Here is a 26586-nt window from a genome sequence, read left to right as displayed (position 1 = left end):
GGACAAAACTATTCTTCTTGATTGCTATAAATCCCTCTCTGTAAAGGCCGAAAATTCACCTTCAGACTGATGTCTGATTGCAGCCACCAAACATTGTCTGACCATGGACTGACTTTTGATCAGCTCTTCAACTTGATCCCCTGATGGATACTTTACTTTTAAGTGCAAGGTGGAAGAAACAGCCCCCATGGCATGAAGCCAAGGTCTCGCCATAATAGCAGTGTAGGGGGAATATGCATCTACCATAATAAAGTCAACTTCCATGACCTCCAACCCTACCTGAACAGGTAATCTGATCTAACCCCTTGGGATGACTGTTTTCCCATCAAACCCCACTAAAGGAGAGTCATAGCAGGCCAGGTCCTTAAACTTCAGCTTGAGCCCTTTGTATAGATCATGGTACATGATCTCTGCACCACTGCCTTGATCTACCAAAACCCTCCTCACATTATACCCTTCAATCCCGAGGATAACCACCAAGGCATCATTATGTGGCTATAGGGTTCCCACCTTATCCTCAACAGAAAAACTTAGAGCTGGTCAGACTTCCATTCTACCCCTTTTAGGATTAGGGGTCAAGTCCTCAGCATATGGTCGAGCTATAGACATCACCTTGGATGGATAGGAACTAGTCCTGCCTAGGGCAACAAGAATAACATTGATCATCCCCAAGGGTGGTCATGAAGAAGCATCCCTTTGATGTGCTGACCCTACTTGGCTCCCCTGTCCATTAGGCTAATACAAGAATTGTTTTAGTTTCCTAAATTTAACTAGCTGCTACAGGTGATCTTGTAAAGTCTTACATTCTTCTGTAGTATGTCCTCGGTCCTGGTGGTACTGACAATGAAGACTTTGGTTGCGCTTTGTGGGGTATCCTCCCATCTTATTTAGCCACTTGAAGTATGACTCATTCTTTATTTTCTCCAAAATTTGGTGCACAGGCTCCCTAAACACAGTGCTAACTACCTGGGCAGTAGTAGGTCTAGTGTGCCGAGCAAAATCTCTCTTGGGTTGATTATTGTTGTACCTTTCCGACTTGAAATCCCTTCGGTCTTGGGAAACTACTTTAGCCTTCCCCTTTCCTTGTTTTTGATCCTTCTCGACCCATTTATACTCATCAATTTGATCCATGAGCTGACGTACGCGTCTGGCAGGCTTCCTTGTCAAAGGCTTCCTTGAAAGTCCTTATTGCCACATCGTCAAAATTTCCATCTATTTCATTAAACTTCTCCCAGTACCTGTTTGAATATGTCTTCAGGGTCTCTCTCTCTCGCATGGCCATGGACAGCAGAGAATCCAAAGGGCGAGAAACCCTACTACAAATAACAAAATGGGCTCCAAAAGCCCTAGTAAGCTCTTGAAAGGAATTGATTGAACTTTCTTTCAAACCATCTCACTACTACTGGCCCCAAGCTAGATGGGAACACCTTGCACATTAAGGTCTCATTCTTTGAGCGAACAACCATTCTTTGATTAAAATGCTCCATAGGGTCTGTCCTACCATTATCCATGGTAAATGTTGGTTGATTAAACCGCCAAGGAAGCTTTCCCCACTTCGATCCTCCATGTAAACGGTGATTTAGAAATCTGGTGCAAGGCCTTACTCATAGCATCGTTGCCTAGGCCCCTGCGAGATGGGCTTTTGCTTCTCCACCTATAATGGCGATCCTCATCACATGAAAAAGACTTACTAGGGGGAGTCCTTAATCTGGATCTATAGCTATCATCATCATCATCATCTGAGGGAGACTCTGAGCTTGAAGAAGTCCCTCTCCGTTGCTTATGACGTAACTTCCTCCATAAGTGGTCAGTCACCAACTGCATGTTCCTAGTGCTTTCTCCACGAGACACATGACTCCCAGTTCTAGACTGACTCCTACTTGTATGGGTGGTGTGTACACTAACTTCACGGTCCCTCCCTCGTTCTAGATTAAAAAATTGGTCTTGACGTTGGGATCCCACAGATTCTCCATAGTTTGGCCTTAAACCTACCATGGTTGGATGATGAACTCAAGAATGTTCAAATCCCCATGGATGACACCAATTGTAAGGACACATTTTGCTCCCAAAGCCCAGATGAAGGGTCAACGGCCCAATGAGCCCAAAACAATGAATTTGTAGAGAGTGGGCTTGAAACTGAACTTTCAATGAGTTAGGTGGACAATGATCATAGTAGGTTAGCTGATACTGGAAAGCATAAAACAAACAGTTTTAGACAAAAAAAGTTCTCCTTGGTCAAGTCTGAGGAAGGTTGTTCTTATGTATTTCTCCAAGACTTATACAAAATTACAGTTTTAGAGTCTATAGTGATTTTTCCTTCGATTATCTCTCGCCCCCTTTGTAATGGGGTTTTTCTTCTTTATATTCTCCTTTCTCACTTCATCTCAGCCCTCCACATGTAGATCAGATTTCTGGCTTTTATACTTATCCCATCAGCACCTTCCTGAAGTCTTTGTGGGTAGCTGTAAGGTTGAATGTTACTATTCAGGTATCACCTCCACATTAATGCGGCCAGGGAGTTAGCTGCAGAGCATTCAATGCGGTGGTAGTAGCTTTCTTCTCAAATATTTCCCAGCTTTCTTTTGTCTTATCCCTATCTGATGTTTATCTTTGCCAACATGATTGCCTATTGCCTTATTCTTGATGAAGGGTCGGACCTTTGACCTTTACTCTGTTTAGTCGAGGAGGTACTTCTCCTCAGACAACATTTCTAGCTCCTTATGACCAGACTTCTTCACGAACCATTAATTTGCATGCCTTCATTAGTATTTACCTGTCCTCGGACTATTTGATGTTCTCGGGCACGGCCCACGGCTTAATACCCATATCTGGCCCCTTCATCCCTACAACTATAAAACCAATGCAATATATATTAACCGAGTAGAGGTATAAGCTCTTCTTATGTTATTTTCTTCTCCTCTACTTTGTTAAAATATATAAATATATATAAATATATATATATATATATATATATATATATTATGGTTTTTCATGTATTTTTAAAAAAGTAATTTTCGTACATGAACCACCAAATTCTCTCTAGCCATTTTTTACAAGAAAAACAAGTTTGCAATAATTGAAATTATTCTTTTGAATGTAATTCATCTTTCTCTTATATTTCTCTATTGTTTAGTCATATATATTTTGTTTTGTTTCAATAATTCCTAAGCAGTGAATCATCTGATTTTTTAATATTTTTTGGTCTTTTAGAAGTTTTAATATATGAATTTTTGAGGGTTTTTTTTTTTTTTTTTTTTGCAATATCTGAAACTATTTGACAAATTTTTTGTAAATCATTGCACATTCAAGTAATGGCTTCTTTATCAAATTGTAACACAAATTAAAGTCATACAAGAGCAAATCATGCAATAGTGTAGTTTCTTAATCAATTTAAGATTTTACAAAATTATTTTAGTCTACCTCACAAATAGATAGGTTTTCATGCATAGCACGGGATAACGACTAGTTATTATTATATCGAAACCTTATTATTGTTTGATGCAATTGAATTTATGGTTGTTTTTTGGTTTATGTAAGTACATTTTTAATAGGTAATTAATAATGGTCCTGAATACCCTAGCAATGTGGGGACTAATGAAGGACAGATAAATGTCATTATGAGTTAGCCAATTTTGTACATTTATGATAATTTGAATATTTTTTTATTTTATTTCTTAGGGTCCGTTTGGATACAACTTATTTTTACTGAAAAATGAAAACTGAAAACACTGTAACAAAATAATTTTTAAATGTGTGAATAGTGCCGTGAGACCCATTTTTAATAAAAAAGTGGCTGAAAAGTGAAGTTTGTGAGACCCATGAATAGTGCACGAGTGCACTATTCACAGAAGAATAGTCAAAAGTTGCGGCTTGAAAAAAAAAAAGAAAAAAGAAAAGAAAAAAGAACAAAACGTGATGTCAAATGCAGATGCAAAAATAAGTCGGATCCAAACACTCACTTAAATTCTGTCTTTAAAATGTTTTTAATGATTAATGACAAGACTCGTATCTATCAAAAAGTCTTAACAAAGCTTTTATTATGATTATTATTATATTGAAGTCTTCTTATTGTTTGGTGCAACTGAATTTATGGTTGTTATTTGGTTTAGGTAAGCACATTTTTAACAGTTTAGTAATAATGTTTGTGATTCTTGTGAATACCTTAGCGATATGGGGACTAATGAAGGAAAGATAAATGTCATTAAGAATTTGCCAATTTTGTACATTTTTAATATATGAGAATGTAGTACAAATCATGCGATACAATGAACCTTAATATGAGTATATATATATATATATATATAACTAAACCGTAAACTAATAAACTTTAATTACAAATAGGAGACTTGGCTTACAAAAATAGAAGAATTGAGTTTTGGCCTATTGCATTGGGTTAATCTATCTCTAACGGTATTATCGAGCCAAAAACATGTCACTTCTTGCAGTACTGAAGCACAATAAAGACTCTCTTGCTCAATCTCCTTCCTCTTTTCTTGCTTCATGAACAATAAATGGAAGCTTGATCAACTACTTGAACAAGTTATATATGAACAAGGTTAATACATAATGGAAGGGAGTAGATCCACTAAATTGAAAAGAAAAGGTAAAGGAAAAGAATTGTTTTTGTAGCCATTGGCCAAGGAAGAATCAAAAGATTCAAAACGTTTTCTTTCTCTAAAACAATTAGACAGTTATGATAAATTGGTAACCACATTCAATTTTTTTTTTTTTTTTGAGAAAGAACCACATTCAAAATTGATAAAGAGAAAAAGGCAGTTGGGGACACATAGATATACTATATAGTAGACAAATAAACATGGGCTCCGATGGAAGAAAAAAAATGTAAATAGAAACAAAAAAAATTAAGGGTAGATTGTAGATACCATCTCTATGGTATACTCTTAAAACATTATTTGAATTATCTTGTGATTATTTTGTGGCATTTATCTCCTAGTGGTTTGTTTTATGAGATATTTTGGCTGATTATAATAGAATTTATGATGTGATTAGTACCAACATACAAGTACACTCATTGAAAATTAATTAAAGACAATTATTGTTCTACTGTTTGCCTCTTGTGAACAAACCCTTACCCAAATAAAGGTTAAAGGAGGAGAAAGCTAAAGAGAAATAAATATTCAATGGAACAATTTTTTAATTTTATTTTTTAAATTCTTTCCCAATAAGCATGGCTAGCAATTGCTACATCATCAAATTTCGTCAAAATTAACAGAAATGTCTCATAAAGCAAACCAAATAGGCGTAAATGTCACAAATAAACGAAATAGTCGTTATGTATTTTAAGAGTTCACCACATGAGTGGTACATGTAAATGAGTAATTTACCCAAAAATTAGAAGAAGACACATCCATATGCTTTCTGCAAAAGCCAGATCTGTGCCTCTGAACTTGACAAAGATGGAAGAATAAACAGGTATAAGTACTATTCAAATGGGTTGTCGTATATTTGTCAAATAATAGACAAGACCTTATGTCGTCTATATATGTATGTATAATGAAATTCACAAATCCTCTTTACAAGGGTCATTCTTTATTTTTAGGAAAAGGTCATTGAAACTTTTTATTAAGAAGCTGGTAAATCAGCTATAACAATAGAGTTAATATTTGGAGGAATAGTCTATATCCAAATAAAAAGTGAAAAAGACAATCTTGCTCTCTTGACTAAGACATGAGAAACAACATTACTTAGCCTAACAAAATAGAAAAAGAACAACTTAGCAACAAGCTAGAGAAAGACAAAGTATCTCTAATTATATGACCAAAATAAGAAGAGAGCTTACCGCCACATTGTAAGAAATTTATGACAATCTCTGAGTCTCCTTCAAAAGAGGATTGATTGATTCCTACTTCATGAGCAAATAACACAACTCTCCTAGCCCAAATTTGTTTTAAAGGGATCATTCTTAATGTCTATCTTCATTAGAGAAGTGTAATTAGTTTTATAACATTGAATTCTTGAATTATTATTATTATTATTATTTTTTTTTCACAAGATAGAAATTCTACTCTACTCTAATCTAAGTATATATGTGTATGAAGCCCTCTATTGAAAACTTGAACTCCAACCCTTATCTTCCATGTACATCCCACAAGCACTTATACTTGTGGAGTGACCATTGTGCTAAGAGTGCGCGGCGATAATATTGTTCTAACATAGAATTTTTTTCATAAGACATTCAAAATCATAAGGAATGTTACTTGTTCAACCCCACGAAATCACTATTTTATAGCTTCATTTTCAAGCTAATGCAAATTGATGAAGGATACATTTTTAATTTTTATTTTTAAATTAAATTATGCTTTAACAAAATTGAAAAGAATAACAACCTTGAATTATTGAGCAAAAATATGAGAATAAAAAAGTTTGAGTTTATTTTCTATGCAAGATTTTGTGCAAGTTTTATTGTTTTAACTTCAAAGCCTTTGGAGGATACATTGTACTTCAAAAATGTTAGAAGAGAGAGATTTGGTCTGTTAAAGTATTTGGAGCTTTAGATCCATGATTGAGAACCAAACTTGAATGAATTAATCTGAAGTCATGAGATTGGATGTCTGGGACATACAAGAATAGTAATTTAGTAAAGTCAGTTAACAGAAAGTAATTCGTACATTATCATAACAAGAAGAATCAGCTAAAGTGTTGGACACTCTAAAAATCTAATTTATATTAATGGCATTCTCAACCACTTCTTTGATGGATTGATGGGCTCGAGGGCATCTAATTGTATAAGGGTCAAATCATAAGAAGAACAATTTCCAAAGACCTTGGAACATGAAAAACTTCAAGGGAGAGGTATGCGATTTCATAACTGAAAAACTTCATAATTTGTGCTGTATATGCTGGCTTTGGTATCAGTCTTCTGGATAGTCCATCATGGGATTGCCCAGAAGGAACATGATGATCGTTCTATTCTCACAGGAAATCACAATAGACAAAAGGTTAGATCCCAACAATCAAGTCCTTCAAATCCTCTTCATTGCAGGGGGTTTACCCTTTTTTTTTTTTTTTTTTTTCACTTAATTTGTAGGGGGTTTACCTAATAAAAGAAAATCTCACCACCCATAGGATTATTTATTTTTATTTTTTATTGTACAACTTATTCCATTATAAATTTCAATTAGGTTAATTAATAAAGTCTTTTATTACCCGAACAAGTATTTTGGCATTTCGGTCCAACCTACGTTAAAATGAAATCCACTGCTATCAAAAATTTAAGTTTTATCATATCTTTTTGACATCTCTAAATTTAGTGAATCTTCCGACATCTCCAATTTGTACTTCACAGTTATTTTTTTAGAGATTGGCTCGAAATTCTCTTCCGTTACCGAACTCTAAAAATCAGCATTTGTCATTCTTTTTTATCATATCCAAACAATGCTGAAATATCTCTGCAAATTACAAGATTGTTGGAAAATTTTCAACGTAGACATGCATCACCCACATATAGCTCACGGCATGGTAAAGTGGCTTTGCTAATTGAAACAACCCCACAAAGATTAACATTGCTACATCATCAAATTAAGTCAAAATTAACAGAAATGTCTCATAAAGCAAGCCAAATAGGCTTAAATGTCGCAAATAAACGACATAGTCGCCATGTATTTTAAGAGTTCACCACATGAGTGGTACATGTAAATGAGTAATTTACCCATAAATTAGAAGACACATCCATATGCTTTCTGCACAAAGCTAGATCTGTGCCTTTGAACTCGACAAAGATGGAAGAATAAACAGGTACAAAAGCACTATTTAAAAGGGTTGTCGTATATTTGTCAAATAATAGTCAAGACCTAATGTCGGTCCTAGGATCCAATGATTCTTTTTCAAACAGTCTTCAGGGCTTTTTACACCTACCATTCCTACTAGAGCTTTGCAATAATTTGCAAAGGAGCTTGAGCACCTTGTTTGGTTTTTAAATGACAAAACAAATACTTGATTTAGACTGGCTTAGTCAAGATATGTTACATCTTTTTTGTGCTTGAGATCACAAAAGGAATACTTGATTTAGACTGGTTTGGTTAAGATATTAGGTATGTCACATGCCCCCATCTTACCTTAATTTCAAATTCAGTTGACAACTTTGCTGAACTTATAGTGTTTGCATCAAGTTGAAGTCTCCTATATACCTTGATTTTTAGGTATCTCCTTCCTTAATTAATGAGAAATGGTGGGTGAAATCACATAGTCAATCTTGTACGGATGTTTACACACACACAAATATTGTATGGATGTATAAGTTGTGTTATATGTACTTGTTAAAAAAAAAAAAAAAAAAAACGAAAAGAAAGGAAAACTTCCCACCTCTATCTTGAGAAGATATTTTATGTTTCCGGCATATGCATAATCTCTCTCACAGTATGTAAGTCTTAAAATTATATGAGATTCACATGTTATGAGAAAGAGAGAGACGATACATATATTGAATTCATGAGATAATTGTTCCTCTACATTACATGTACATTTAAGTCCAGAATTTCAAGTCTTCAACTTTCCTGTCTGTGCTTTTTGACATGTTGTTATATTATATGCATCCAAAGTGAAATCGTGTGGTGCTTCCTATATGCATCCAAGTGAAATTAATATTGAGCAAATATAAGAAGGCATGGTGCTCTTTTCGAAAGTGATTTTTTTTGGGGTTTGTATTGGCTGAATACATTTTGGGGTTTGATCTAAAATATTATTGTTCTTTTACTTTTAGTCACTTATTTAGACCACTTTATTGAGTAGAAAATACCATTCTTGTAACAAAAGTTAAAAAATGAAAATTACTTTCTTTTTTTTTTTTTTTTTTTTTTTTGGTGGCTAGGGTCGCTCTAAAGTGAATTGGAAAGGTTTCCTTGCTCATATATAACTTGATCAAGTCACCATAATGTAATCAATAATTTTCCTTATTCTTCAATAAATAACAATTGTTATTAAAACGTTAAAATTAAATAAATTAATTCATAATTTTCTTTCATAAATTCATCTAATCATTGATTCAAATTTAAGTTAAATCAATCCATATTAGCAACAGAAAAGAAAAAAAAGAAAAGAAAAGAAAAGATAAATCAAGTCATGGTAATTTTTTGAAGTTGACCAAAGTCATCGTAGAATTTCCTTTTTCCAACTACCGGTCTAACCAATATGAATGTGGATTCTGTCTCCATGAGAATGGTGGCAAAAACCGAAAGTGCAAAGGCAAAATCTATAGAATTCCAGATCTTCTGGGCACAAGATTCCACGTGGCCGAATGAAAAAACATGAAAATTCATATATATATATATATATATATATATTTTTTTTTTGCAAATGGGAGAGACTTTTGAAGAAGAACGATAAAATGGTCGTCCATACTACAAACCGTCCAAGTAAGTGACGTGTTAGGTATGGATGAGTGTAAGCACATTAATCCCAGACATAAATTCAGCATTTAATGACCAAATGATAAATGGATGTGGAGCCATTACCGCTGTCCACTTCTGTACATTTAATAGTCATTACGAACCTTAAATGGCTAGGATTAGGTGGTCATTACTAAGCCATTAATCCTCTAGCTTAAGTGCAACGTAAGGTGAGGCCAACAGATTGAATATTTACTCACACAAAGGATATATAAAGCTAGGAGAGACAAGTAAGTGGGACATTTTGAACATCACACACAAATTACTCTATAGATTATTTATTTCTAAAAAGTTTAAGCTAATTTAAGCATCGGAGGGTCCTTGGCAGGCCCCAAACCGGTGTCATCATTTACTTGGTTTTTTCTCTTAAACAGGAACACGCACATCGTCCAAAGGTACTAACGAGGAACACACAAACGGGGCGAAATCTCATTTTATCAACTTCCTATTCAATTCTCTTTGACTATACAATATGTATAATGAAATTCACAAATCCTCTTTACAGGGATCATTTTATTATTATTATTTTTTTTTATAGGAGGTCATTGAAACTTTGTATTACGAAGTTGGTAAATCAGCTATAATAATAAAGTTAATATTTGCTAAGACATGAGCAACTGCATTACCTTACTTAACAGAATGAGAGAAAGGACAACTTAACAACAAGTTAGAGAAAGACAAAATATCTCTAATTATATGACCAAAATAAGAAGAGAGCTTATTGCCACATCATAAGGAATTTATGACAATCTCTGAGTCTCCTTCAAAGTAGGACTGATCATTCTTTGTTTCTAAATATATATATATATATATATATATATATTGTCCTCACTATTTTCTAATTAAAGATAATTAAAATTAAAAAAATAAAAATAAACAGCTGCCTAAAATCCTTATATTTCTCTTATTTTTATAAATTTAAAAATTATTTTATCTTTTCTACTTTAACAATTTTAATATTATTTCCTAAACTAGTACCTTATAATAGAAAATTAAAGTAACCCCAATTAATTTAGTGGCCCCAATAATAAAGTCCATTTATTTCTTTGCTTTTAAGGTTGATATTAAATGATTTTTTTTTTATATATAAAAAGATTGATATTAAATGCTTAAAAATAACTAGCCTCATCACACGCGTTTCACATGTGCGATGAAGCTCTTTTTTTATTTTGAGTTTAATGTAATTTTTCAATTTGAATTTATCTATTGTAGAAGGGATTTTTAAGAAACTAAAATTTAGGATTTCAAATGGAGTAAACTGTTGGGTTTAGTATGTACTAGTTTTTAGGAAAAAATGTATCAAACGTGTGTGAGATATATTTAAATAAAGAGTGTTTTAGGAAAAAAGTTTTTCTGGTAGTTTTTTTTTTGTTTTTTAATTTTATTGAATTACAATTTTAACCCTATTTTTTATTTTTAAGAATAATGATTATTTAATTATATTAGGGGTATTTTTGACATTTTTTAAGCCGTAACTAACTTTTAAATCCTCTTAATATGTAGAGATAAGTAATGTAAAAATTTTCAAATCTATTAAATCCCAATAACAAGGGCAAAATTTGTAAAATGATATCATTTTAATAATTATTATTTATATTTGCATCATTTTGAAACTATTTGGGTTCTAACTTCTTTTTCTTTTTTTCTTCTAAAAATTGTGTTTTGAAAACATGATTTCATAAAAAAAAATACATTGATTTTAAGTGTTGAAACATTTTTTTTCCGAAATACGATTAAAAAAAAAAATTCTAGATTCACATTTAACTTCAAACCAATAACAATTTAAATAAATAATAAATAAATATATATATATATATATTATTTTGCAAATTTTTCCCAATAATAAGTAAGATTGTGAACTTCAAGGAGTTAGTTTTGTGGTTCTTAAGGTTTCATGATAACTATGAGATCCTAAGTTCGAAACCTTTTGTCAGCATCTTAGGGCCACCTTTAAAGAATTTCTCCTTGTGATAACTTGATGCGTGTGAGACAAAAAAATTGCATACACTCGAAAGAGGTTTGAATACTCTTGTTTGTAGAATAAAAATAATAATAAGATTGTGGATGAAAATTAAAAGACTAGCAAAATAGGATTAATTCCAAAACAGACACAACCAATGCTTTCCCAATCTGGTTCGCTGGATGCCCTTAACTTTTTCATGACTTTATTCAAGGTTTCCCAATCACGTGGAGCACATGAAAGGATAGTTGTAGATGAGTCTACAATAATTATGAAGAGACAAAGTCACAAAGATGAACCTTATCTTTCTTTTTTTAACAATATTTTTAGAAAATACTACGAGTTCATCAAACTCGGATTACTCCAAAACCAAATCAACTTGTCCACAAGTTGTTATGTGTTAGAGTTTTATACTTTGCCTCATTACTTGTACTCAATCACTCAATTGAAAACTATAGCTACAATTTCTAGAGCTTTATAATCTTTCTAGAGCTTTACAATTTGACCACCCAACTTCGTGACTTTTCCAAAATAACATGATGCTCTTTAATTGGTTATACTTTGAGAATGCTTCAATTGATTTTCGACGGGTCCATAGACAGATGATGGCTGTCTGTGCCTTGTGATGATTGAGAGAGTGGAATTGTAGAAACGCTGCTTGATTAAATGGTTCATGGCTGTCTGTGCCTTGTGATGATTGAGAGAGTGGAATTGTAGAAACACTGCTTGATTAAATGGTTCACTGTTTTATTGATAAATACAAACTTCAGTTGTTGTCCGGGCTTTAATAAATGCAAGGGGAAAAGACAAGCAAGGCAAGCAATCCAAGTATATATGCCGACCACGAAACCACTATTTCATAGCTTCATTTTCAAGTTAATACAGATTGCACAAGGATACATTTATTTATTTATTTTATATATAATTAAATTGTGCTTTAACAAAATAAAAATGAATACTGAAAAAAGAAAAGAAAAGAAAGGAATATCTTCCTCGAATTATTGATAAAAAATATGAGAATAAAAAACTTTTTGAGTCTATTTTCTATGGAAGATTTGTGCAAATTTCATTTTTGTAACTTCAAAGTCTTTAGAGGATATATTGTACTTAAAAATGTTAGAAGGGGGAGATTTGGTTTGTTAATGTATTTGGAGGAGTTTGAGATCCATGATTGAGAAACAAACTTGAATGAATTAATTCGAAGTCATGAGGTCGGAAGTTTGGGACATTCAAGGATAGTAATTTAGTAAAGTCAGATAACAAAATGTGATCCGTACATTATCATGTCAAGAAGAGCCAATTGAAGTATTGGATATGCTAGAAATCTAATCTACCATAATGGTATTTGCCACCACTTCTCGGAACCATTGATGGGCTTGAAGGAATTTGATTGGATAAGGGTTAAATTACGAGAAGAACGATCATGAGGAATTCAAGAGGACCAAACCCCTATATGAATACGGACCAAACCTGAAGGAAGAGGTATGCAATTTCGTAACTGAAAAACCTTAGGATTCATTTTATAGATGTTGACTTTAGCATTAGAGACTTCTCAGCGATCCCTTAAGGGATAGCCAAGAAGGAACATGATGATCTATCTATACTCATAGGAAATCACAATGAACAAAGGGTTCAATCCAGCAATCAAGTCCTTCAAAGCTTCTTCTCTATAGGAGGAGAAATTATAAGATCCACGTGGTGGATAAGTGATGTAGTCCACGATTCCACTAAAAAACTTCCACTTATTTAAAATTGTTAGTTAGAAAAAAAATTTTAAACAGAAATTAATTACTCATTTAGCAATTTTAAACAAGTGGAAGTTTTTTAGTGGAATGGTTGATTTAGCAATTTTAAACAAGTGGAAGTTTTTTAGTGGAATGGTGGACAAGTGACGTGGTCTACTAGAGGACTCTATAATTTCTTAGATAGGAGGTTTCTCTAATAAAAGAAAATCCCACCGCTCACAAGATTATCTCTCTTTATTCAATAACTTATTCTAACGTATATTTTAATTAGTTTAATTAATAAAGTCTTTTATTACCACAAACAAGTGTTTTGGCATTTTGGTCTGACCTACATTAAAATGAAATCCAATTCTATCATGAATTTAAATCTTAACATATCTTTTGCAACATCTCTAAAGTTAGCAAATCTTCCGACATCTCTCATTTGTACTTCACAAATTTTTTTTTTTTTTTTTAGAGATTGGCTTGAAATTCTCTTCCATGGACGACTTTACAAATATCTCTGTAAATTCAATTTTTTGATCATACCAAAACAAATATCTCCGCAAATTCATTCTTTTTGATCATATCCAAACAATGCTTGAAATATCTCTACAAAATTAGTACAAGATTGTTGGAAAATTTCCAATCGTAGGCATACATCACCCACATATAGCTCACGGCACCCATGGTAAAGTGGCCTTTTAGATAAACGAAACTACACCCACAAAGATTAAACATTACTTGTTGAGATTGATGAATGAGTGGACCACTCAAACTGGGAATTTTCACGAGGACCCTACTCCACACGTCTTTGCTAAGGACAGCTACAAATCCTTGATTAGCGTACTTGTCTGGAGTACGAAACTGAATTACCCAACTCTTTGGTCTTTGCCTGTGGCCAATAAAAAATATATTAAAATTTGAAAATTAAAAATAAATAAAGAATAAATTAAATATAAAATATAAAAGCAGTTTAATCCTTCTACGTAATTTAACAAAAATATATATTTGTAAAGTTGCAGTTTTTTTTTTTTTTTTTTTTTTGATAAAAAGTAAAGTTGCAGTTTGTTACTTGAAATTTCTTCACATTTTTAGGTTTACATGCGTGACATTTATTTAATTTTTAAATACAACGTGTCTTACATCTAAAAAAAAAGTTAGAGCATTCAATGTGAGGAAATTTTCCCCATCTTATGTGTGTGTGTATACATAGAGCTTATAGTTAGTAACAAAATAAATTTCATAACTTAAAAAGAAAAAATTTAAACCTGAGATTTTAAAAAGTAAGAAATTAAATCTTATAATTTTAAAAATAACAAATTAAATTATGACATTTCAAAAAGTAATAAATTAAATTAATTACCATCCATTTAAGTGGAATAAATTTTTTTTAGGTTTAATATATGTTAAGGATTTAATTTCTTAAATCCTAAAATTTTAGGATATAATTTATTACTTTAGAAACTATATGATTTAATTTTTTTAATTAAACCCTATACTTTTTAAAATGGCAAATTAAAATTTGATATTTTAAAAGTAATGAATTAAATTAATTATAACCCATTTAAGTGGGATAACATTGTGTTTGGGGTTTAAATAATAAATACTGAGGATTTTAATTTGTTACTTTTTAAAATTTCAGGATTTAACTTATTACTTTTGAAGTTATAGTACCAGTTTGGATTCAAATTAATTTGGAGTTTGCGTTTTGTAATCTGCGTTTTTTTTTTTTTTTTTTTTTCTTTTCAGCCTGCAATTGTTGACAAGTCAATGGTGAACAGTGCACTCATGCACTGTTCACGGGTCCTACAAATTACACTTTTCAGTAACTTTTTCATTAAAAATGGGTCCCACAGTACTATTTACATATTTAAAAATTATTTCGTTAAGTATTTTCAGTTTCAGCAAAAATAAGTTGTATCCAAATAGACCCATAGTGTTTAAATTGTTACTTAAAAAAAAATAGGATTTAATTTATTAATTATGAAACTATTGGATCTATTTTTTTATAATCCAAATCATAAGGTTCGATGTTATTTTATCAAAAAATAAAATATTTTTTTAGAGGAAAAAAAACTTTGAAAAGCATTTTTTTAGTTGAAAAATAAATATGTTCTTTTTATATTTAAAAGTATAATATATGCATTAAATTCTTTCGCAAAATATTCTTTTAATTTCAAAACAAGAGCTTTTCAAGTTATGACAAATATATTTTGTGAAACTGCAAGTGTTTAATACTTAAATTGGAGCTAAAAAAAAAAAAAAAAAAAAAAAAAAAAAAAAAAAAAAAAAAAAAAAAAAAAAAAAAAAAAGAGTAGACCTAATAGTAGTACAGTAGTACCGCAGTAGTTAAAATGAGTAGACCTAATAGGCTAGTACAGTAGTACCTCAGTTGTTAAGGTGAGTGGACCAACATCACCATGTACTGAGTATTAAATTTTCAGGTATTGGACTAAAGTCTAAACATTTCCTTTATGATCCACATAAGCTACAACTTACAGTAACTATGTTTCAATCCAATATTTTTTAACGGGGAATGCTTCTATGGTCACATTCAAGGGGGTGAGTTACACATGATCGCCCTGCCCCCCTTTATCTCATCAAATAAAAAAATAAAAAATAAAAAACTTACCATGCATGATAATAATTGGTATTGGACCAAGTGATTTCGAGAGAACATAATTATTTTTATACATTTATTTATTCTTGTATTAAAACTTTCTAAAATTTTAGCCCTTTTATCTATCAACTATAAAATGAATGTATTAGAATTCACCAAATTATCGACAATTTAAATAGATAGCAAATCAGTGATAGCTAACTGATCGAAATTTTCCCAACTGTTTAGAAAATTCATAAAAAAATGATCTTTTTTTTTTTTTTTTGAGAAACAGTAAAGTTGCAGTTTGTTACTTGAAATTTCTTCACATTTTTAGGTTTACATGCGTGACATTTATTTAATTTTTAAATACAACGTGTCTTACATCTGAAAAAAAAGTTAGAGCATTCAATGTGAGGAAATTTTCCCCATCTTATGTGTGTGTGTGTATATATAGAGCTTATAGTTAGTAACAAAATAAATTTCATAACTTAAAAAGAAAAAATTTAAACCTGAGATTTTAAAAAGTAAGAAATTAAATCTTATAATTTTAAAAATAACAAATTAAATTATGACATTTCAAAAAGTAATAAATTAAATTAATTACCATCCATTTAAGTGGAATAAATTTTTTTTAGGTTTAATATATGTTAAGGATTTAATTTTTTAAATCCTAAAATTTTAGGATATAATTTATTACTTTAGAAACTATATGATTTAATTTTTTTAATTAAATCTTATAATTTTTAAAATGGCAAATTAAAATTTGATATTTTAAAAGTAATGAATTAAATTAATTATAACCCATTTAAGTGGGATAACATTGTGTTTGGGGTTTAAATAATAAATACTGAGGATTTTAATTTGTTACTTTTTAAAATTTCAGGATTTAACTTATTACTTTTGAAGTTATAGTACCAGTTTGGATTCAAATTAATTTGGCGTTTGCGTTTTGTAATCTGCGTTTTTTTTTTTTTTTTTTTTTTAGCCCGCAATTGTTGACAAGTCAATGGTGAACAGTGCACTCGTGCACTGTTCACGGGTCCTATAAATTACACTTTTCAGCAACTTTTTCATTAAAAATGGGTCCCACAGTACTATTTACGCATTTAGAAATTATTTTGTTACAGTGTTTTCAGTTTCTGCAAAAATAAGCTGTATCCAAATGGACCCATAGTGTTTAAATTGTTACTTAAAAAAAAAAGGATTTAATTTATTAATTATGAAACTATTGGATCTATTTTTTTTATAATCCAAAATCATAAGGTTCGATGTTATTTTATCAAAAAATAAAATATTTTTTTAGAGGAAAAAAAACTTTGAAAAGCATTTTTTTAGTTGAAAAATAAATATTTTCTTTTTATATTTAAAAGTATAATATATGCATTAAATTCTTTCGCAAAATATTCTTTTAATTTCAAAACAAGAGCTTTTCAAGTTATGACAAATATATTTTGTGAAACTGCAAGTGTTTAATACTTAAATTGGAGCTAAAAAAAAAAAAAAAAAAACTTTATATGAAATAAGAGATAAGACCTCACAGTAGCATCTCAGTAGTTAAAATGAGTAGACCTAATAGGCTAGTACAGTAGTACCTCAGTTGTTAAGGTGAGTGGACCAACATCACCATGTACTGAGTATTAAATTTTCAGGTATTGGACTAAAGTCTAAACATTTCCTTTATGATCCACATAAGCTACAACTTAGGTGCTAGGGTAAGGTTTGTAGTACCTTAGTCACAATAATTATGTCTCAATCCAACATTCCATAGCGGAGAGTGCCTCCATGGTCACATTCAAGGGGGTGAGTCACACATGATCGCCCCTGTCCTCCTTTATCTCATCAAATAAAAAAAAAATAATAATAAACTTACCATGCATGATAATAATTGCTATTGGACCAAGTGATTTCGGGAGAACATAATTATTTTTATTCATTTATTTATTCTTGTATTAAAACTTTCTAAAAGTTTAGCCCTTTTATCTATCAACTATAAAATGAATGGATTATAATTCACCAAATTATCGACAATTTAAATAGATAGCAAATCAGTGATAGCTAACTGATCGAAATTTTCCCAACTGTTTAGAAAATTCATAAAAAAATGATCTTTTTTTTTGTTGTTGTTGTTGATATAGTAAAATTCAAAACCACTTTCATTTCAAAATAAATTAATAGGATTTTTAAGAACTCTATGATGCAGGCCAGGTATTTTGTTAATTATTTCTTTTTACTAGAAGGTGGGCAATAAAGAATGTATTGGGGTCAAATAAAAATAAGTAATTTCTATAAGGCTTTATAAGGAAGCTCAGGTTCTATCTGGTTGATTACGCTTGATCCAAATTTGTTTGCTGCAGCAGCCGCACTGTTTAAAGGTATAGATTAATCAACAACATCTAGATAAGCCGAGACAAATAACAGATCAAGACAAAAAAGGTTTGATTACAAAACAATTATTTGGATCCCACTTATCTGCCTTGACTTTCTTTTTGCCCTCCACCCCCCACATGATTCATCTCTCTCTCTCTCTCTCTCTCTCTCTCTCTCTCTCTCTCTCATTTTGGATCTAATAAGTATTTAGCCTGTTACATTATTTAAAATTTGAGAAAAATTAACAAATGCTCTAAAGGTATTGATTTAGGAACTATTTTTAAAAACATTTTATGAAAAAAAATGATAAAACAATTAATTATTTTAACAACTTTTTTATATTTTCTATAAAAATAATATCAAAACTTTTATAAAATGATTTATTAACTATTTCCCTAAAGATATTCGTTAACACGATCTTTAAAATTATAAATGATGCAGAAAACTATTTGACAAACTCATAAAAAAAAGGTTCCTTTTTTTAGTTTTTTAAATATATTACGGCGTGTTTAGTCTATTTCCTTCCTCTCAATAGAACTCTTTACCTTTAATCCATAAACAATTAGCAAAGCGCGTACAAAAATACACTATTCAACAATCATTAGAATTTTCCTCCAACCTTAAATAAAAATTAAAGGAAAAAAAAAAAAAAAAAAAACAGAATTACATCGTTTACACCATCCACAATTCCCTATATATAGTCCTCCCCTAGCAAGATGGGCTTTCTACACACCAACCCACATATCTTTTTCTCTCTCTCATCTCTCTCATACCCTCTCTATTTAAGCACCCCTATTTCATTTTCTTATTATCACTCTCTATCTAGTCCCTCAACTAGCTTAACATGGACACCAATCCTTACCACACATCCACCTCTCATTATGAACATTCCTCTTACTACTCTCCCTTACCGGACCACTCCTCTCAACCAAGTCCCCGGAGACCCTTAAAGGGTTTTGCTGTGATCTTTGTCTCCGTGATTTTCCTCATGTCATTAGTGACATTAATCATTATCCAAAGCCCTGAACCGGCAAGCTTAGACAAACCCGAAAAAGACCGACCATTGTCGACAAAACCTACGTCGTTTTACAACATTTCGACCCCGGAGGTGCCTAGAGGGGTAGCACAAGGAGTATCAGCCAAATCGAACCCGTCTCTTTCCGGCCATCATGGAGTTTCTTACAATTGGACAAACGCTATGCTTTCTTGGCAAAGAACTTCCTACCACTTTCAACCTCAAAAAAACTGGATGAATGGTAGGTACAACACACAAATATATTTTCAAATTGATAAAAAGTGCATTCTTGTTGATTTTCAATGCTTTCTTTTTGTATTAATGGTAGGTAAGATTTAGCTTTATTATTAACTATATTTCTTACTTCCAAGTCCAACCTTTATTATCATTATGGTACTAACCCTTCAATGTTTTTTTTTTCCTCCTATTGTCATTTTCTTTTGCTGTTTGTTCGGGGATTTCTCGTTGGTCCTGCTTCAGATCCTGATGGTAAGCCTTTACAGACCCTGTTTTTTTAATCAAATCCAAAGTTACATCAAAGTCATTATTATTTTATTATCTGCATAGTCCATTATTTGTTTCTTAATTAATCAAAACACATATAGTTCTTTGGAGCTAGCTTGTCTCTCTTATATTATTATTTTACTTATTATGAAGTTAGTTGAAAATACACGTGAATGTATTGTGGCACCTTCTGATCCAATAAAAGTTGATCCTATTAGCTTGAATGGTAGGTTGATCTAGACCGTCCAATTGATTGGTTCCCTTTATAGGGTAATGACTTTCCCGTGAAATTCAAAAAAAGTACACCAATCAGACGGCTGGGATTACTTGATCATTTGAAAAAAAAAGGGGACGTATGAAATTTTGCCACCAACGCCATAAATTTGTGGTTGTATCTGGGCTTCTTTTTTTTTTTTTTTTTTTTTTGGATAGAAAGTTTGGTAACCTCTCTGGCCCATAATAAACAAAAATTAAATGAGATAAAAGTTGTACTTGTTAAAAACAATTTTGCTAGAAATGGAGAGTGCTTTCAGGCACGTGGACAAAATAGGAGAGCATGTCTTGCCCTGCCAAGATTAGCTGGCCAATTTCCTGGCATGAGGGTCTGTCTGTACCCTTGACAGCAAAACATGGATGTTGGGAAGGACTTATTGCATGATTTTGTGGATATGGATGGTTGAATTTTTTTTTTTTTTTTGATCAAATGGATGGTTGAATATTGATATGAATGTAGGCCTCTTTTAGTTTGATTGGTCCAGTAAATTCAAAGGCATATTTAATCATACTTAGCTAGCATTTTGAAATCAAGACATTGTCATGTATTCCACATTCATTAAATTACTGTTTAGATCAGGACAAAAACCCATATATCTGGTATGCATTAAGTCGTACCAATTTAATTGGATTGGGTTGTTTGAATGGGTGTTGTGTGGGCGTGTGCTGAATCTCTTATCGGGTGTTTATAAGATGATTATTATTGAGATTATAAATGATTATAACAAGTTTAAATTTCAATTTGACTAATATTTTGGGATGTAAGCAGAAATGTGACTAACGCTTTCCTCGAGTTTATACAATTTAAATGAGATTTTCTAACTATTTTTCCTAATTAAGTATAAACATATTAAATTATTTAGCTTCAAAACTCTTTTGATATAGAATATTAGGTCAAACTCTATGTAAAGGTGAAAAATCTAATACTCTATTATTATTTTTTTCCTTGTATCTTTTCATTTTTATTACTCTGACTTCTTGGTAAGGGTTGGTTGGTACACAGTCCGGTCTTTTAAAGCATTATTATTAAAATGACAAGGATGATAGCTCTAGTTTGGCACTTCATGGCGGGTGTGATTTGGTTGTATAGGATTCTGGTCTGGCACGGTGGAATCCTATGAGTGCTTTCATATGACTCATATCACATTAAAATACTATTAGGATCTATCATATAAAGGATTCAATTTAGTAGACATATGATAAATTAATCATGAACTAATTAATTATTATTGATTTATTAAATGAGATCCATTAGATAGTAAAATTCTGATTTTTCTAGTAGTAGGGACAAAATAATTGGTCGGTCTAAATTAATGGATCTGTCAATTTTGTTCATTTATTTATTATTTATTTTTAAAAAGCACCAACAAAACTTCAAATGCAGTGTTTACATTTTTTTTTTTTTTTTGGTGTGTTAAAAATATTTTTAACACTAAAAGGTGAATAATGTTGTGTACTTGCAGGTCCATTGTATCACATGGGATGGTATCATCTATTTTACCAATACAATCCAGATTCAGCAGTGTGGGGCAACATCACATGGGGTCATGCCGTATCAAGGGACCTGATCCATTGGCTCTATCTCCCATTCGCAATGGTCCCTGATCATTGGTATGATGCCAATGGTGTGTGGACCGGGTCCGCTACGATATTGCCAGATGGCAAAATCGTAATGCTCTACACAGGTGATACTGTTGATGGTGTACAGGTGCAAAATCTTGCCTACCCTGCCAACCTATCTGATCCCCTCCTCTTGGATTGGGTCAAATACCCGGATAACCCGGTCTTGATCCCCCCAATTGGAATTGCAATAGATGAGTATCGGGACCCGACCACTGCATGGCTTGGACCCGATGGAAAGTGGCGGGTCACAATCGGGTCTAAGGTCAATAGAACGGGTATTTCTCTTGTATACACAACCACAAACTTTACCACATTTGACTTATTGGATAATTACTTGCATGAGGTCCCGGATACGGGTATGTGGGAATGTGTGGACTTTTACCCAGTTGCAATTAATGGGTCAATGGGTTTGGATACTTCAGTAAATGGCCCAGGAATCAAACATCTATTAAAGGCAAGTTTGGATGATTCAAAGGTTGATGTTTATGCACTTGGGATCTATTTTGCAAATAATGATACATGGGCACCCGATAACCCGGCTGAGGATGTGGGTCTCGGGTTGAAATATGACTATGGGAGATACTATGCATCAAAGACATTTTATGACCCGGTAAAGGAGAGGCGGGTCCTGTGGGGTTGGATAAATGAAACTGATACTGAATATGATGACTTGGCAAAGGGATGGGCATCTCTTCAGGTAATATTAATAAATCCTATTTCAATTGAGAACTTTTCTTGGTTGTTTCTCAAAAAAAAAAAAAAAAACTTTTCTTGGTTTATTTTTTTATTTAATTAGTTTAATTGAAACACTAATTAAAAGAAACATTAATATAATAAGAGTTCTCAATATTATATTATATAAAATAAGAGTTCATATACGGTTCAGCAACTATAGTAAACCATGTTTATTAATTGAGAAATTGGTCCAAATGGGTGATCTGGAATTCTGGACCATTTGGTACAAGTAAATGTACTCGTCAAGTTAAGAGAAAACGTCACGTAATGTATGTCCATTTTTCTTTAAGATATATTATATTATATTAAGGTAATCGTCTTTTGTTTTTGTTTTGAAAAATCAATTAAGGTCATCTTCTTCTACAAAAATATATGCACATGTTACATGTATATAAATAAAAAAATGCGTGGAAAGTCAAAAGCAATAGTAGAATTGGTCTCTTTCAAGTCGTGGTCATAAAATGTTTACTACCAATTATATTATAAAAAATAAAATTTTGAATTACATTTGTTGTTTTGTATTTAAAAGTAGACATATCAGTTTAAAATTAGTTATAACTTATAACTACAATATTACTCTACATTAAAAATAAAAAATAAATAAAATTTACCTAGTGAGGTGTACAAATTTCTTTTGAGTATCTTAACCTGATCAATCCTTGGCATGTGAAGTTTGACATTTTTTTTTCCCTTTTAATAGGAAGGATTTTAAGTTTTATACAATTATTACTAGAAATGAAAGGCAAAGTAATTTAATGTACACAACTTATTTCTGAATTCTACAGACCATTCCAAGGACTGTGTTGTTTGACAATAAGACCGGAACCAATATACTTCAATGGCCTGTAGAAGAGGTGGAGAGCTTGAGACTGAACAGCACAGACTTTGAAGGTGTGGTGGTTAAACCTGGATCAGTTGTGGAGCTGAACATTGGCACAGCAACACAGGTTAATTAATCAGTCTAGCTTTTACGTGAACTTGTTACACATAATTTTAGTTATATGGTAATAAAAATATTTCCCTGAATTGCGGAAAAAAATATATGTGGCGAACCTAATTAGTCTGTTGAAAATTCATGGCCGACTCAAAAATTTTGGGACTAGACTTGTTTCTTGTTGTTGTTGTCAATAACTCTTTGCTCACTAGCATATTTCTTCTGAACATGTTGACAGTTAGACATATTCGCCGATTTTGAAATAGAATCATTAGGATTGGAGGAGACTAATGAAGCCAATGGAGGTTGTCGTGGTGGTGTTGTTGACAGAAGCAGTTTGGGACCATTTGGCCTTTTGGTTATTGCTGATGAAACACTTTCTGAGCTGACCCCTATTTATTTCCGTCCTACCAATACAAGTGATGGTGGTCTCCAGACTTATTTCTGTGCTGATGAAAGAAGGTATGTTTGTTTTCTTTGATGACTTTCTCCCCTTATAGCTTGATATCCATTTCCAAGAAAATATTTTATTTACTGAGATTTGAAAGTGATAAAATTTACATTTGGATTAGCATCTTGACAGTAGCTTATTAGCTTATTCCCTAATAGTACAATTTTTTAGAAGTCCTTTTTTAGGTACAACTGTGCATTTAACCACTTTCAACAAATTAGTAAAAGCTAATTCAAATGCACAGTTGATTATTTCAAATAGAAAATGATTAAAAAAGAAGTAAATGATGACATGTGTTATCTAGTATGGATCATTAGCTGAACTTTGTTCATATTTTTTAGCATTAGGTATATGGTTAGTAAATTCCTTCTTAAATATGCAGCTTGTGTTATAATCAAATGTTAAGGATACAGCTTGTGAGAAAGAAATGTAACATGAGATGTTGGTTAATTAATGCAGGTCATCAAGGGCAAATGATGTTTTCAACCAAGTTTATGGAAGCCAAGTTCCGGTGCTTGAGGATGAAAAGTTTTCTATGAGAGTACTGGTGAGTGAGAATCTTTCTCATCTTAAAGCTGAAAAATTCACTTTTGAATTGGTTACCAAGAAAACACAGAAAAAAAAAGGAGTATCATTAGGAACTAAAAATTTGGGTTCTATGAGTAAAGTATGTTGCATAGATGCATTTGCAACCAAGGTCCAGATAGAATGTCGTCAAGAACACTTTATAGAATGTTAAAAGAGAGCAAAATTGAATTGATATTTCACAATATAATGATAAACATCAGAAAGTATTTGTAGGGAACCTAGACTAACCTATTATGATCCTAGTAGGACAAAGTAACTTGTCCTGCAAAACAGAGATGACTTGACCTGCAAGTACAAGCTTACAAAAGTCTTGTGCTTACAACACATTTGGGCTCAAGGCCCCTAATTCATATAACACAGAAAACTAAGAATGTTATGATGAAATTACAGAACACAAACCTAATACTTTGTTTTACTTTGGGCTAAATCAGGTTGACCATTCAATTGTGGAAAGCTTTGCTCAAGGAGGGAGGACAGTGATCACATCAAGGGTTTATCCAACAGAAGCAATTTATGGGGCAGCAAGATTATTTTTGTTCAACAATGCAACTGGGGTGAATGTGAAGGCCACACTTAAGATATGGCAGCTGAATTCTGCATTTATTCACCCTTTTCCCTTGGACCAGATAGATACAGTGAAACCATTGCAAACCTTTTGAGCCTATAGTATTAAGTTCTCTCATTGCCCCATTTTGGTGGCCAAAAATGTGAAATCTTGCAATACAGCAATCAGATGAGTTTTAGTTTATGTTATTTCAATTTTGGGTTGGTTTGCGAGTTTGTACTTTGTAGCCTACAACGATATGTTTTGTAATTGATAAATAATGATTTTGAAATATTAAGAGTTTTGCTATTTAGTTGTCTCTCTGTAAGATTGTTCACTATGGCTTCTGTTTCCTTAAAAGAAATGAAAAACAAGAAGAAGAAGGAGCCAACCTAAAAGATGTACAAAAATTATTGGGAAATTCTAAAGTTATTCCCAATTGTATTATAAGAAGCTTACAAATTAATTTGATAATAGATGTGATTGTTGTTATCTAAAAAATATATAAATAAATTTCTTAATTACTTTTTTGTCTTGTTTTTAAAAATTGACATATAAGTTTATAAGGTTTATGTAGTAAAAGTTTGTAATATATCTAGCATTACCCAAAATTGACTTTTCTGCTTTTTCCTGGGTCAAGCTGAGTATTATGTCTCAAAACTCATTATTCATTGTTATTGGAACACCACAGAAGTTGGCATTCCTACTCTAGCATGTATGCAAAGAACATCAACTAAGCTCATTCCAAATGTCATTTTAAGTTGTGCTTATGTAACAGCCCTGTTAACTGGTGCGCCAAGCACAGAAGCAAATAAACTTATTTCCTTTTCCAGTTTGTGAAAATACTTCTTCAGTAAGCTGCATTTCAACCATAAAAACATGGTATCATAGTAAGATATGAGAGAAAAATGGTCTTTGTGACCCCTTCGAGCATGTCAAAAAGGAAGACAGTAAACCAGTGATACATTATAGGGAATGCTACATATATGCATATTCCACGCTATTATTACTTACCTATTGTACAACTATGAAGATCACATAAGAAAAATTCCAAGGAATCATTGAACACTCTAATATGGGATTGTCCTTGCAGTATCCTAATCAAAGTCACAGAAGAAAAAGTTCATGAATATCTAGTGAAATTATCAAACTTCTTGCTTAACCAAGCTTTAGAATCTGTCATCTAATGGACAACTTCTTGCCAATGAGCTTTAGATTAATGGCAATTTCTCTCCTTACAAGAGTTGGTGGAGGATGAGGTTGTGGGTTCAAAACCCACTGGTTGTGTGTGTGAGTATAACCATTTTATGAAAGAATTATTTACAACCTCATTTCTAAGTTCTAACTTCATCATCATGAGTTGTATTACCTGTGTGTCCTTTTCAAGTTTTTCAGCTATTTGGGCAGTAGTTATGAAGTCCACTAACTCATTTAGTAGAGCATCTTGACCTGAGACATAACATAATGAAATGAACAAACTGATTAATGCTGTTACCAAGTAAGAATGAAGTTCTTTTATAATAGAGAGAGAGAGAGAGAAAAGATAGGCAAAATTAAACACAAGATGGAGTCTCATAGTGCAAGTACTGCCAATATTTAAAGAAACAGTGTACCAATCAGATAAGTGTTGAAAACAAACACAAAACTGATATGTGACATGTCCCAGAGATGAGTTTAATGTATTTTTACTAGTACTTCAGCAGTTTTCTTCACAATCAATCTGCAAAGAGACAAGCAGACACTTGATTTCCATATCTCGTCAGTGCTTCCCCTCGGTTCAAACATTCTCTTGGCTCCTTAAAAATGTCAGTATTTATAACCCCACACCTGAGTCTGTTCGGGCCAGCTTAAATTAATTC

The 26586-nt window shown here is 32.0% G+C and overlaps 1 protein-coding gene across 1 annotated transcript; it reads left to right on the top strand.

Annotated features, from left to right (window-relative positions):
* Positions 1 to 18778: 18778 nt before the first annotated feature.
* On the top strand, positions 18779 to 25036 carry LOC126699083 (acid beta-fructofuranosidase 1, vacuolar-like). Its single transcript, XM_050396641.1, has 7 exons — positions 18779 to 19316; positions 19556 to 19564; positions 21316 to 22172; positions 22996 to 23157; positions 23383 to 23606; positions 24055 to 24142; positions 24615 to 25036. The coding sequence occupies exons 1-7, from the start codon at positions 18905 to 18907 to the stop codon at positions 24840 to 24842; spliced, it is 1980 nt and encodes a 659-aa protein (XP_050252598.1). The 5' UTR covers positions 18779 to 18904; the 3' UTR covers positions 24843 to 25036.
* Positions 25037 to 26586: the final 1550 nt, after the last annotated feature.

This window comes from Quercus robur, chromosome 9 (genome assembly GCF_932294415.1).
Source record: "Quercus robur chromosome 9, dhQueRobu3.1, whole genome shotgun sequence".
In the NCBI taxonomy this organism is placed as follows: Eukaryota; Viridiplantae; Streptophyta; class Magnoliopsida; order Fagales; family Fagaceae; genus Quercus; species Quercus robur.
This window is presented reverse-complemented; position numbering and strand designations above follow the sequence as displayed.

Excerpts from the sequence above, each read along its gene's own strand:
- LOC126699083 (XM_050396641.1), top strand. The coding sequence starts at position 18,905 with ATGGACACCAATCCTTACCACACATCCACCTCTCATTATGAACATTCC. Across the intron at positions 22,173-22,995 it reads AGGGATGGGCATCTCTTCAG|ACCATTCCAAGGACTGTGTT; the intron begins GTAATATTAATA and ends TGAATTCTACAG. Across the intron at positions 24,143-24,614 it reads AGTTTTCTATGAGAGTACTG|GTTGACCATTCAATTGTGGA; the intron begins GTGAGTGAGAAT and ends GGGCTAAATCAG.